Raw genomic sequence first — 12,309 nt, forward strand, 5'->3', positions numbered from 1 at the left:
CTAGCAAACCATTGTTTGGCTATGTTACCGCTTTGCTCAGCCCCTCTTATATTGTGGTTAGTTGCAGGTGAAGATGAAGTTTGTTCCATGTGGGAACATGATTATTGTTGGGATATCACAATATCTCTTATTTAATTAATGCATCTATATACTTGGTAAAGGGTGGAAGGCTCGGCCTTATGCCTGGTGTTTTGTTCCACTCTTGCCGCCCTAGTTTCCGTCATACCGGTGTTATATTCCTTGATTTTGTGTTCCTTACGCGGTTGGGTTATAATGGGAACCCCTTGACAGTTCGCCTTGAATAAAACTCCTCCAGCAAGGCCCAACCTTGGTTTTACATTTGCACTAACAACCTAGCCTTTTTCCCTTGGGTTTCCGGAGCCCGAGGGTCATCTTTATTTTAACCCCCCCCCCCGGGGCCAGTGCTCCTCTAAGTGTTGGTCCAAACTAGAGTCCTTTGCAGCGCCCCCTCGGGGAAACTCGAGGTTTGGTTTTAGCTGTACGGAGCGCTCATCCGGTGTGCCCTGAGAACGAGATATGTGCAGCTCCTATCGGGATTTGTCGGCCCATCCGGGTGGCTTTGCTGGTCTTATTTTACCATTGTCGAAATGTCTTGTAACCGAGATTCCGAGCCTGATTGGGTCTTCCTGGGAGAAGGAATATCCTTCGTTAACCGTGAGAGCTTGTGATGGGCTAAGTTGGGACACCCCTGCAGGGATTTGAACTTTTGAAAGTCGTGCCCGCGGTTATGGGCAGATGGGAATTTGTTAATGTCCGGTTGTAGAGAACTTGACACTTAACTTAATTAAAATGCATCAACCGCGTGTGTAGCCGTGATGGTCTCTTCTCGGCGGAGTCCGGGAGGTGAACACGGTGTTGGAGTTATGCTTGAACGTAAGTAGTTTCAGGATCACTTCTTGATCACTTCTAGTTCACGACCATGCTTTGCTTCTCTTCTCGCTCTCTTTTGCGTATGTTAGCCACCATATATGCTAGTGCTTGCTGCAGCTCCACCTCACTACCTTTTCCCTTCCCATAAGCTTAAATAGTCTTGATCTCGCGGGTGTGAGATTGTTGAGTCCCTGTGACTCACAGATTACTTTAAAAACCAGTTTGCAGGTGCCGATGATATCGTGCAGATGGCGCAACCGAGCTCAAGGAGGAGCTCGATGAAGATCGCATTCTTTGTGTTGTTTCGTTTCCAGTTGATCAGTAGTGGAGCCCAGTCGGGGCGATCGGGGATCTGTTACATTAGGGGTTGTCTTTCTTTTTGGTTCCGTAGTCGGACCTTGGTTGTATTCTGGTTGTTGTAATGCTATTTATGTATTGTGTGAAGTGGCGATTGTAAGCCAACTCTGTACCTCTTTCTTATTCAGTACATGGGATGTGTAAAGATTACCCCTCTTACGACATTGCCTACAATGTGGTTATGCCTCTAAGTCGTGCTCCGACACGTGAGAGATATAGCCGCATCGTGGGTGTTACAATGTGCCCGAGGGACATGATTGAACATCCACACAATCCACTGCCAAATATACAAAGCATACCTTATAACTTTTGGTAAATTGCCAGTTTGCAACTTTGCATTATGACATGTCAGTCTCGCATCTCTTTTTGCGCGCGGAGGGGGGTGGGCATTTCTCACTGGCATAGATGAATTTTACAAAGCTACATATCACACTAGAAAGAAACCATTCAATTGCAAAGAAAACTTGTCAGCTTTCAAGAAAAGTGAGTAGCGTAAAGAAATGATTACTTCTACTTGTAATTGTCGAGCAGCTGGTATGTGTCAAACCTTACCTCCCTATTTAAAACCCCCTCCGTTCTGAAATGGATATTTTGGAATGAAAGGTATTTCAGAATGAAAGGGGGTAACAAATATAATTACTACCTGCATGTGGTAATTAACCCATACATCATTATCTAACATGTGGTAATTAATCCATACATCATTATCCAATAATATACAATCACCTTTTGCTACCTCAAATGTCTTCCATTGGAGCTGTAAGGAACAGAAAGAAACTAACAAAGCTCCAGGCAATATTAACCTACATCATAAACAAATGTTTGCATCTGGATTGTCTATCATACATGTATGAGCAACATTGTATTGTGCACTCTTAGATGTTAGTGGGTAAATCCTCGTAGCGAGGCGGCCGGCTGCGAGTAGCGCTGGCGACTCGTTCGATTGTGGGTGATCGAACGCTCCTCCCTTTGCCCATGTTTCATGAAACCGCTCCGGCACGTGTCACACGGTTGGTGGGTCCCAGCGACCACTTTTTGTTGATTCCTCCTCTCCTTTATCTCTATTCTTGGTCTTACATTTTCTTTTTTTCTTTTTTTGCGGGGTTGGTCTTACATTTTCATCTCTTCCCTTTCTTTCATCTCTCATTTATCTGAGAACGCCATGAACGCCCTTCCGTCTGAACGCGTACCTTTTACTCCCCATCCGCCCTCTTACCCCTCTCTCCATATCTGCGACCATGGCCGCAGTGAGTTGTAACGACGGTGCGATGAGCTGGAAAAGGAAAACATACCATAGGATGCTGCAACGGCGACCACAGCTTGCTGGACCAAACCCCGGCGAGTAGCGATGGTTGCCGCGGCGAGCTGAAACCACAGTCACAGTTTACAAGTTTTTTTTAGATTGAAATAGAAAGTGAGTTGATCCTATGGTTCCCACACATCGGACGCACCACGTTGTCTAGGAGCACGGTAGCATGCCATGGGTGGTATCACAGGTTAGAGCGACTCTAATAGACCCCGCAAAAACTTGACCTGTAAAACGCGTTTGCAGTTTCACAAAGATCACGTTAGCGGGTCGAAAACTAGCGTGGCCGAACAGATACTGTAAAACAAACTGTAAAACTGAAATAAAGAGCTCCTTCTTATAGTCCGGCCGTTGCCGCTCCTTCCTCGAGCCGGCCGCCCGTCGCCTTCGTCGTCCGCGCCTTGCTCTATTGCCATGCGAGCCGTGCCCCTTTGCCTGCCGCGTCGGGAGGATTCCGGCGGCCAGGCTGAGATCATGGGAGGCCACGACGATGTCGAGCTCGTCCAATTCGAACCGACGGCGATCAATTGCGGTGTCTAGCGGCCTTTTTTGATGTGCGGTGATGAATTCCGACGAGTTTAGGGCGGATTCCGGCAAACTCCGCGACGGCGTGTTTGCTCCGACGAGGCTTGACCGGTATACGGGGGCCCCTAAATTCGGCCTTCGAACCTCCAAAGATAAGGGTTTTGGATGTGCATTTGCGGTGGCCTTTAAAATTTTTACGGATTAGACCACTTTTATGGTTTTTGTTCTGAATATTTTATTTGCCTAAAACTGTAAAATGCAAAAAATTTACGGGTTTGACCACTTATGCAGGGTTACTAGAGATGCTCTTATTTTCCCCACCGCACCCATCTCCAAGCACGAGCTGCATCTCCTAGCACTAGCAGGCCCCATCGCCGTCGTCGCCGCCGCCGCCGCCGCTGGTCCTCGCCGAGGAGAAGGCGTCAGGTCGATCTCCGCGAGGACTCCCTCTCTCGGTAAGTCCAATCTGCAGAAGATAGCGGAACCGGAATCATACCTACCTTTTCTGCTCGTGTGCTTTTCCTGCCTGAACCGGACGGGCGAACCCTATCTATGACCCCCGCGTTAGGTTTCGTAAAATAATTTCCTCCAGCTTTCTTGAATCCCAGTAAGCGCCGTACGGGGAATGTTGTTGGTTGTCTCGAATGGACTGGTTCAGTTAGGGGATTTGGGATTTCCTTGGTGCTCTTGGATCGGTGAAACAGCCAATGGTCCAGGTCCTTTGTTGGTCTTGGATTTGGCGAATAGGCATTATCCTGTGTCCCGTCTCCTGTGGGACTGGATGTGCGGGAGCAGAATTGGCATTTAAATCAGATAGAAATTGTGTTGAGGTATGCTGGTTTTTTCTAGAATGTGCCTCCCAATCATGTTAAATCTCCTTAACCACAGTGGATTTCCGGCTTCGTTGATTCCAAATATGAGAGTAGATTAGATATGTGGAAGAACGCTTCCTGAGGGATCACCTAGGTGGATCCGTGTGCAAAATGACATGATTTAAGGCTTAATATCATTTCTTGAGTGGTTGACTGTTATAGTAATCTTGACAAAAACAAGTGTGTAAAAATAATAGTCTAATTAGAGAATTACACAGAATATCTGACCATATTACTGTGATAAAATTTGGTTCAATCATACAGAGGATTGTAGAAATCACTTTGGGATGACAATGCAGGGAGAAACATTATGACTGAACTCGCGCTTTCTCAGAGAACACGAGCATCCTTTTGACTTACACTGCATAGCGATAGGAAATAGTATGGTAATTTCCTTATGTGATGTAGTTGCATTTTTGGCACCAGCCTGTCAATAGCAGCAATCAAGTTAGTCCGCAACTTTTTTGCTTGGCAGTTCTCCTCAACTTAATAGATATCGAGAGTAGAATAGATTTACTGCGACTGTGCTGTATTCATGCTGTTTGTGTTATTATTTCAGCATCTTAAGTATTCCCTTCTATTTTATATTGGTACATCACACTTGCAGTAACCATTTGGTCTAAAGGTGCTATTATTCTTATGGTTCATTTGAGACAACATTTGACCATTAAAATACAAAGGTAGATTTATTTCTCAAAATAAGAACATCTGCCTGCCTAAATGCTGCTTGTGGATTTAAGTTCTTGCACTTGTTTTATGCTCCTTGTTGAATAGAACTTCTTCAATTCTGCATGTGCATGCCATTATAAATGTCAAGTACTTGGCATCCATTTCATGTGTTTTTCTTGTTTTCCTGACAGCACGAATGTGCATTCTTCTTCTGATGCTATTTTTTCTGCAACATTCCTCTGGAGCAGTTCTCCCTTGAATCTGGATCAGCAGCTTGAACTAGAGTGAGCTCATGGAAGCTGAAAGAAGCCAGCTTAGTCCAATCGACCCAAGAAGAGCTCGGTTTCCTTGTTGCATAGTGTGGACTCCCATACCCTTCATCACATGGCTGATGCCATTTATCGGTCACATTGGCATTTGCAGAGAAGATGGTGTAATCTTGGACTTTGCCGGTCCAAATTTCGTGTCAGTTGACAACTTTGCCTTTGGAGCTGTTACACGCTATATCCAATTAAATGGTGATGAGGTCTGTACTTTGTGGTTTATATACTAATATTTACGCAGCATTCAAATCTCAAATCATACTATTACTCACAAGCCGTTAATCTCTTGTCACACGCAGTGCTATAAACTTCTCGACACCGGCGCAGAGACGACATGGGATGGTGCTCTGAGGAAAGGCGTGCAGGAGTTTCAGAACAGGAACTACAACCTGTTCACCTGCAACTGTCACTCCTTCGTCGCCAACAACCTGAACCGGCTCTTCTACGCCGGCCACGACAAGTGGAACGTGGTGAGCTTGGCCGCGGTGATGTTCCTACGGGGCCGCTGGGTGAGCGCGGGGGCCGCGGTGAAGACCCTGGCGCCATTCGTTGTGGTGCTTGCCCTTGGGGTTCTCCTCGGCGGCACGACGTTCTTGCTCGGCCTCCTCGCCTTCGCCGCCGTCATGACCGGGTGGTTCCTCGTGGGCACCTACTGCATCAAGGGCCTTGTGGAGCTGTAGCTGCAGCACACCGGGCTTGAGTTTGGATTGGGGACTTGGGGGGTCTCCTTGTGATTCCTTGTGCCTTCTTGTAACCTTGTCTTTAACTTGTGCATCTTCTCATAACCTTGTACATCTAACAGTAATCGTGCTGCAATTAATGTTGATTCCAAGATTAATTGCAATTAATGTAATTGATGTTGTTTCCAAATCAGGATTAATGTAATTAATGTTGTTTCCAGATTGTCGGTGGTGTGAGGAACATATCAGGTGCGGTGTGTGCTTTTTTATAAGCAAGTACTCCCTCCGTCCCACAATGAGCGGGAATGGTCTTTTTGTCTCCTACTGTTCTTCAAGTCTGTAAAACGCCGTATGTTTATACTCCCTCCGTTTTTATTTACTTCACATATTAGCTTTGATTGAAGTCAAACTTTACAAAGTTTGACCAAGTTTGTAGAAAACAATAGGAACATTTATAGTAACAAATTTATATGATGTGAAAGTAGTTACAATGATGAATTCAATGATATATATTTGGTGGTGTACATGTTAATATATTTTTCTAAAAACTTGTTAAAAGTATATAAAGTTTGACTTTAGACAAACTTAATATACGGAGTAAATAAAAACGAAGAAAGTACTAGATAGACGAGCGATAATGGTCTTTTTGTCTGTCTTAAAAACTACTCTCTCCGTCCCATAATATAAGAGACGGAGGGAGTAGTTACCAAATCTAGACGGCCTCAGCGCGTTAATTGGGACCTGATCATATCCAAATTTATTTTAGTTATATATATTTTCTAGGTCATCCTATATAGATAAATAGTTTTTTTGCTAATAGAATATAGATAAATAGTTGATCCTTACTATCTCTGACAACGTTGCGAGTTGCATGCAAAAGGCTCCTTCATATGTTTTGGTGGTTCTCGCTCCGGTCAGTTTGCCTTCAGCACCCCACATGCAATCCATGCTTTATGGATTTTGGTGGTTCTCACTCCAGTCAGTTTGCCTTTTGCGGACAAATGTCAATCCATGGACGATGGTTTGACATAGGGGAAATGATTGTGCTGCGACGATGGTGGAATTTCTAGCCCAGCGCATGTAATTACTGGGATCATGAAAAAGTGACGGCGACAATACATGTTGACTTCAATGTGTTGCTTCTCGAGTACCCTATCTTGGGCTCCGGGGTGAAAACCCTAGGTAAGTCCTGAGTTGATTCTACATGGCAATGATGAGGTTCGTGCGTCATTACCTTGTTGAAGGCATTGTTCAGATATGCTCGGACTTGTTTTTCAGGGCGAAAATCTAGAATTTGGCCCATGATGATTGAATCCAATAATGATGGGTTGTTTACTTCCTGAAGGTGTTACTGATGAAGAACCGGCGTTGATGTTGAGGAACCTTTGTGGTTGGTGCAGATATGATCTTTGTAGTAGTTTGGTGATTGTTGTTTTGATCGCTTTATTTTTCTTCTTCTCTCGCTTAGGCATAGTTTTGGTTTTGTATGACTTTGGTCCTTGCCGACATATTTTATCTGTGTGCATCCTAAGTAAGCAGAGGTCGGGTGTGTGCTCATTATGTTTGTATTCACTTGATGCTCATTTTGAGTAAATAAAATTCACCTTTTATCGAAAAATCTCGATTCTCTCTACATGCACACAAGCCACCTCATCAATCACACTAAATATCTCTTTCTTAACATGCATGAAAAACACAAACTCATGAAAACATCAATCCCAGGGCAATGCGCTAGTTAGATTAATAGTAAATGGTCTTTCTTTATTTTTCTTCCAGCTTTCGTCCTCAAACTGCCGCCCCCCTCCCCCCCGCAAATTCAGCCAACTTGCATATATTATCTCCAGCCCAAATTATCTGTCTTAGATTTTTGTAAACACGAATGTAGTATCTAACACTAAAACATGTCTAGATAGAGATGTTTCACAGCTAACTCTTCATACGCCTCTACTAAAAATGCGCCATATCCATCGCTAAAGGCCCTGTTCGGAACGCATGCAGCTTGTCCAAACCAGAGAAAACCGAATTCACGATGAAGTATATCTGTTCAAAAGTTGGATGTTTCGTTTTGTTCAAATGAAATAGACCGTTTAGTGATTTAAACGATCTTATATTAGTTTACGGCGGGAGTATTTGATTTCAAACCTTTATGTATTCTCGGCACCTGAAGAAACGACCCGTTTCTTGGTGTGCGATGTCTGCATTCCCAGCAGGCCACCATCGGTCACTGACCACCGTCCGATGGCGATAACGGTGGGCCCCACCCCCGGATCGGACGGCGGAGGGGCCGCCCGCGCGGCGCCGGTGGGCGGGCGCGACGCGTGGTGGAGCCCTGTTGGAGTCCAGGGAGACCGAAAGAGGACGAGAGCGAGAGACACACACGCGCACAGTCACACCGAGCGAGAGAGAAAATAAAGGGGGCTCGTCGGGCTCGCGCAGGGCCGAGAGAGAAAAAAAACAGAGAGAGCTCGCTCATTCCCATTCCCATCCCCATCCCCTCCCCTCCCCTCGTCGGAGCCGCGCCGCCGCCTCCCAATCCGCCGCCGCCGCCCATGTCAAAGACGCCGGGGAAGACGCCGCGGACGCCCAGGCGGATCCTGGAGTCCTACACCATCAAGGGATCCGACGGCGTCATCCGCCGTGAGCCCTCCCCTCCCCCCTCTCGCCCCCCGATTCCTCCGTTCGTGATTCCAGTCCAGTCCGGTCTAGTTTGTTTCCGATATTTTTTCGGCGGATTTTCGGGTGCCCGGGCGGGATTGTTCCGATTTCGACGGGTTTGGGGGGCCGCGGTCATGCCAGATGTAGAATCTGCACTCGCGCCCCCTAAAGAAAAATCTGGTGTTAGCAAGTCGTGCATCCTGAAATGGTCCTAGCATGCTGTAAATCCTGGAGCGTTCTTTAATTTTACTGCTTTGGTTTCTTAATCTACTTACCTTTGAACATTCGGGGGAGACACTGTCAGTCAAGAACTGGGGTTAAGCTGGATTTGGGCTTTAGCAGGGTTAGTTAGTGTCTTCTTTATATCACTCGGATTAACACTTACTCCCCAGTATGCACATGGAGCTGAGGACTTGAGAGTAGCTCTGTCGGCCGAAACCCTAAAAGCTTATCTTTGGGTACAATGTAAGTCTTTTTGCTAACCCAGCCAAAAGGATTATGATGGGAGGTTATGTGGAGGCTTATCCTAGGCTGCACAACTTGCATTTCTTGTGCTGAAATTTCCTCAGTTCAGGATGTTGGCGGCAATAGTTCGTCGTAAAGTGTGATAACCTTCTGCCATATCAGTCCTGGGGCAATTAAACATCGCTATCCTAGTCTTGTTACTACTACTATCCAGTTTTAGCTTACCATTTAAGTCCATGGTCTGTTTTGTTTCAGCTGGGGACTCTGTGCTGATGAAGGCGCCCGACACATCAAAGCCTCCGTATGTGGCCAAGATTGAGGAAATCGAGGCAGCAGGACCTCGGGGCGCAAATGTCAAGGTTAAAGTGCGCTGGTACTACCGACCGGAGGAGTCCATTGGTGGGCGCAGGCCATTCCATGGCGAGAAGGAGGTGTTCCTCTCTGACCACCAAGATGTGCAGAGTGCTGATACCATAGAGTGCAAGTGCAACGTCTACAGCTTCCGGGACTACACCAAGCTTTCTGCTGTCAATCCTGAGGACTATTTTTGCCGCTTCGAGTACAAATCAATCACAGGCAGCTTTGTGCCTGACCGCATAGCTGTGTAAGAATTTAAACGAGCCTCTGTTTTTCTACGGCACATCTTACTACTCCCTCTGTAAACAAATATAAGACGTTTTAGGTCACTACTTTAGTGATCTAAAACATCTTACATTTGTTTACAGAGGGAGTACTTCATAATTTCATTATTTTGCTAGCATCTTTAGACAACTAGTTTGATGCTGAAGGCAGTTGAGCAAAGTGTGCATTTCATTTGATGGTGTTGAGTGAGTCATTGTTTCTTACTTTCTTACAGTTTCCTCCGTGGCTCTAACCTATGATTTTTTTTCCCTCTAAAACCTCTGGCTTTGTGCCCCCATGGTTGATAATTGATAACTTGTTCTCTCGTTACCATGAGAGATGGGTTTATAAGAGATACTCTCTACTGTAACCCTATTACTACTCTCTACTGTAACCCTATTACTCCTTTTGGGACATAATTCACTTTGTTTTGGCTATGTTCTGTTGTGCCAGATTGAACTAGGTACATGGTTTACCGGTAATGTTACTGCAAAGTCTGAGTCAGGGGAGCCTTTATAAGACCTATCTTGCAGATTTTGGCGAAACTATATCTTTGCTCTCTTGTAGCGCTCTTTGATTAACATGCATATTACCTATTAGGATACATCGTATCTCTCTTTTATGAAAGACAAGACATGTTTAGTTTTTTATTTGTACTAATTAACTGCCTTTCCATCTCTTATTCTAACAACACAACAGGTTTTGTAAGTGTGAGATGCCATACAACCCTGACGATCTTATGATCCAGTGTGAGGAATGCTCTGATTGGTAAGTTTCAGTTGATGCATTCGTTTAGTTTCTCTATACCAGAATGGTTGTAACGTGGAGACTATCTTGCATTTGTGTCATTCAATGAAGTCAAGATGTTCAGCATCCTATTACCTTTGTAAAAGCATTTTTTCTCACTAGCAGCAAAGCAACTAAATTTCACAGGTGCAAACTACACAACCGATTAAGGGGCTCTAGCAGGCTAAAAAGTTAATCTACCACTGGTTACTGCAATTTGGTAGTCTGATACTGAACATCAGAGAAGATTAATTAGTAATAGTAGTTCATTTTGGGCCAAGTGTTGCATAGTCAAATTCCTGGCTTCATGCGTGATTGTTTGAGCTCATGCATGTTTATAAAAGTGTGGAGACAAGGTGATTTGGGCAAAAAGTACTTGGAATAGATAGCGATTCCGTTATGTGATATCCACCTTTGAGAGTTGCGCTTTCAAGTTCTTGACCTTTTCAAAGATTGTATGGTCTTTACATGCATTTAGTTTCTGCAATTAAAAATTGCATTACTCCTTTCAACAGAATATTTATAAATTCAAATAAGATAGCTAGTTGAGAACATTATAGTCTTTCTTCACATACATCATCCATTTTCATGTATCAGCCACTCTGTAGCACTTTCAGCTTTTCTGACCATTTTGGCAAAACTAGTATATCTTTGAATAGTAGTTCCAGAATATCTTGTTGATGTCCTGAAACATTGTCCCCAGGTTTCACCCTGCTTGTATTGGAAAGACCATCAAAGAAGCAAAGAAACTTGAGAATTTTACATGTGAAGGTTGTGTTGCTGAAAATGGAAATGGAAATGGAGTCAAGAACGAAAATTCCCATGAATCTACAGGCGAATCAGATGAGAAGGTAAGTAATTTGATGCTTTAATTGATTAAATTGTTGCTGCATTGATTCTTAATTTGTATCACTAGCAAAACCAACGATGCATAGGATCTTCTAATTTAGTGGAAGTAGGCATAGATGATCTTGTATTTTCTTTCCTTTTGATATAGCCGTCATGTATTGTTGGAGGCGCAGTGGTGAAGCACTCCCCACTTGTGCCAAGAGGTCCTGGGTTCGACGTGGCCTCTCTGCATTACACTGTGCAGGGGTAAGGCTTGCCTCGTATAATCCTTCCCCAGACCCCACCTGGCCCGTCCTTTTTAGATAGCTGCCATGTTTTATTGTAGGTACAAATAATTGCTTAAAACCAGGGGCCCATCGGCCATTGGGACGCAAATGAATGGAAATGCATGAATGAATAGAAGAAACACCAAATGGAAATGCATGAATAGAAGAAACACATGAAGAACAGCAACGAAACCTAGCATAATTTATAACGAAACTTGACATAATAATTTTATAACGACTGGTGGCATGCTTTTATGAGTTGCGACTAATTCATCTCTGCCCTACATTCAGCAGGTGCAGTCGAAGCGGCGACGGCGGTGAAGGCGAAGGCGATCTGGACGGGAGTCCTCCATCTCTTCACGCATGTGATGCGGTGGATGTACATTGCTGTTTCCAGTTTGATGTAGAACGAACCTGTATTGAGAGTCTCTTCTAGAGTCTGGCAATCGGCCAGTTTGCGACTTTGCATATCCATGTGGACCTACCTGTTAGATGGAGTCATTTTTCTCTCTTCTTTTTTCCATCCCCCTTGTGTTGACATGGACAATGGTGTGCTTGAACGTCCTTTCTTCATTGACTAGAAAAGAGGATTTCAACTTTTTTTCTTCTTCTTTTTTGATTTGAGGGGCGAAAACAGGTATATCAACGACGCTGCGGGTAGGAAAAAGTTTTTACTTTTTTGAGGGAACAAAAAGCTCAAACTATGTTTTGTAGACAAAAAAAGTTCAAACTATCTCTCGCTTGAGTGAGGAAAAGGCACAAACTAAAGCCCCGGACGTCGAGCTTGAGGCGTGGCAAATTGGCCCAGTACGAGCGCACCATTATGGTCCGAGCCCACGGGCCGCGCCTCATCAACGGCCCATAACTAAACCCCGCGGCGGCTTATCCCCAACCCCGGCGCTGCACTGACTGACACCACCACCAGTGGCAGCACCCCAATGGCGACGCTCCTCCTCCCCTCCCACACGGCCAGCCACCACCGCGCCGTCTTCTCCGGGGGCGCGCACCACCACCTGCTTCTCCAGCGGGAACTTCTCAGGGACG

The 12,309-nt window shown here is 44.9% G+C and overlaps 2 protein-coding genes across 4 annotated transcripts; both read left to right on the top strand.

Annotated features, from left to right (window-relative positions):
* Window positions 1–3,383: 3,383 nt before the first annotated feature.
* On the top strand, window positions 3,384–5,816 carry LOC125531123 (protein RTE1-HOMOLOG). 2 transcript variants are annotated; one of them, XM_048695529.1, is made up of 3 exons: window positions 3,384–3,534; window positions 4,869–5,146; window positions 5,243–5,816. In XM_048695529.1, the coding sequence occupies exons 2-3, from the start codon at window positions 4,913–4,915 to the stop codon at window positions 5,621–5,623; spliced, it is 615 nt and encodes a 204-aa protein (XP_048551486.1). In that variant the 5' UTR covers window positions 3,384–3,534; window positions 4,869–4,912; the 3' UTR covers window positions 5,624–5,816. The 2 variants fall into 2 exon arrangements, with proteins under 2 accessions (XP_048551486.1, XP_048551487.1); XM_048695530.1 differs by having other exon boundaries at window positions 3,396–3,534; window positions 4,812–5,146.
* A 2,208-nt stretch (window positions 5,817–8,024) lies between these two features.
* On the top strand, window positions 8,025–11,866 carry LOC125531122 (chromatin remodeling protein EBS-like). 2 transcript variants are annotated; one of them, XM_048695527.1, is made up of 5 exons: window positions 8,025–8,260; window positions 8,999–9,347; window positions 10,064–10,132; window positions 10,854–11,001; window positions 11,557–11,866. In XM_048695527.1, the coding sequence occupies exons 1-5, from the start codon at window positions 8,173–8,175 to the stop codon at window positions 11,584–11,586; spliced, it is 684 nt and encodes a 227-aa protein (XP_048551484.1). In that variant the 5' UTR covers window positions 8,025–8,172; the 3' UTR covers window positions 11,587–11,866. The 2 variants fall into 2 exon arrangements, with proteins under 2 accessions (XP_048551484.1, XP_048551485.1); XM_048695528.1 differs by having other exon boundaries at window positions 11,560–11,866.
* Window positions 11,867–12,309: the final 443 nt, after the last annotated feature.

The sequence above is a fragment of the Triticum urartu genome, unplaced genomic scaffold (assembly GCF_003073215.2).
Source record: "Triticum urartu cultivar G1812 unplaced genomic scaffold, Tu2.1 TuUngrouped_contig_6822, whole genome shotgun sequence".
NCBI lineage: Eukaryota > Viridiplantae > Streptophyta > Magnoliopsida > Poales > Poaceae > Triticum > Triticum urartu.

Coding starts and splice junctions, on each gene's coding strand:
- LOC125531123 (XM_048695529.1), top strand. CDS start 4,913: ATGGAAGCTGAAAGAAGCCAGCTTAGTCCAATCGACCCAAGAAGAGCT. Junction 5,147..5,242: donor TCCAATTAAATGGTGATGAG/GTCTGTACTTTG, acceptor TGTCACACGCAG/TGCTATAAACTTCTCGACAC.
- LOC125531122 (XM_048695527.1), top strand. CDS start 8,173: ATGTCAAAGACGCCGGGGAAGACGCCGCGGACGCCCAGGCGGATCCTG. Junction 8,261..8,998: donor ATCCGACGGCGTCATCCGCC/GTGAGCCCTCCC, acceptor GTTTTGTTTCAG/CTGGGGACTCTGTGCTGATG. Junction 9,348..10,063: donor GTGCCTGACCGCATAGCTGT/GTAAGAATTTAA, acceptor ACAACACAACAG/GTTTTGTAAGTGTGAGATGC.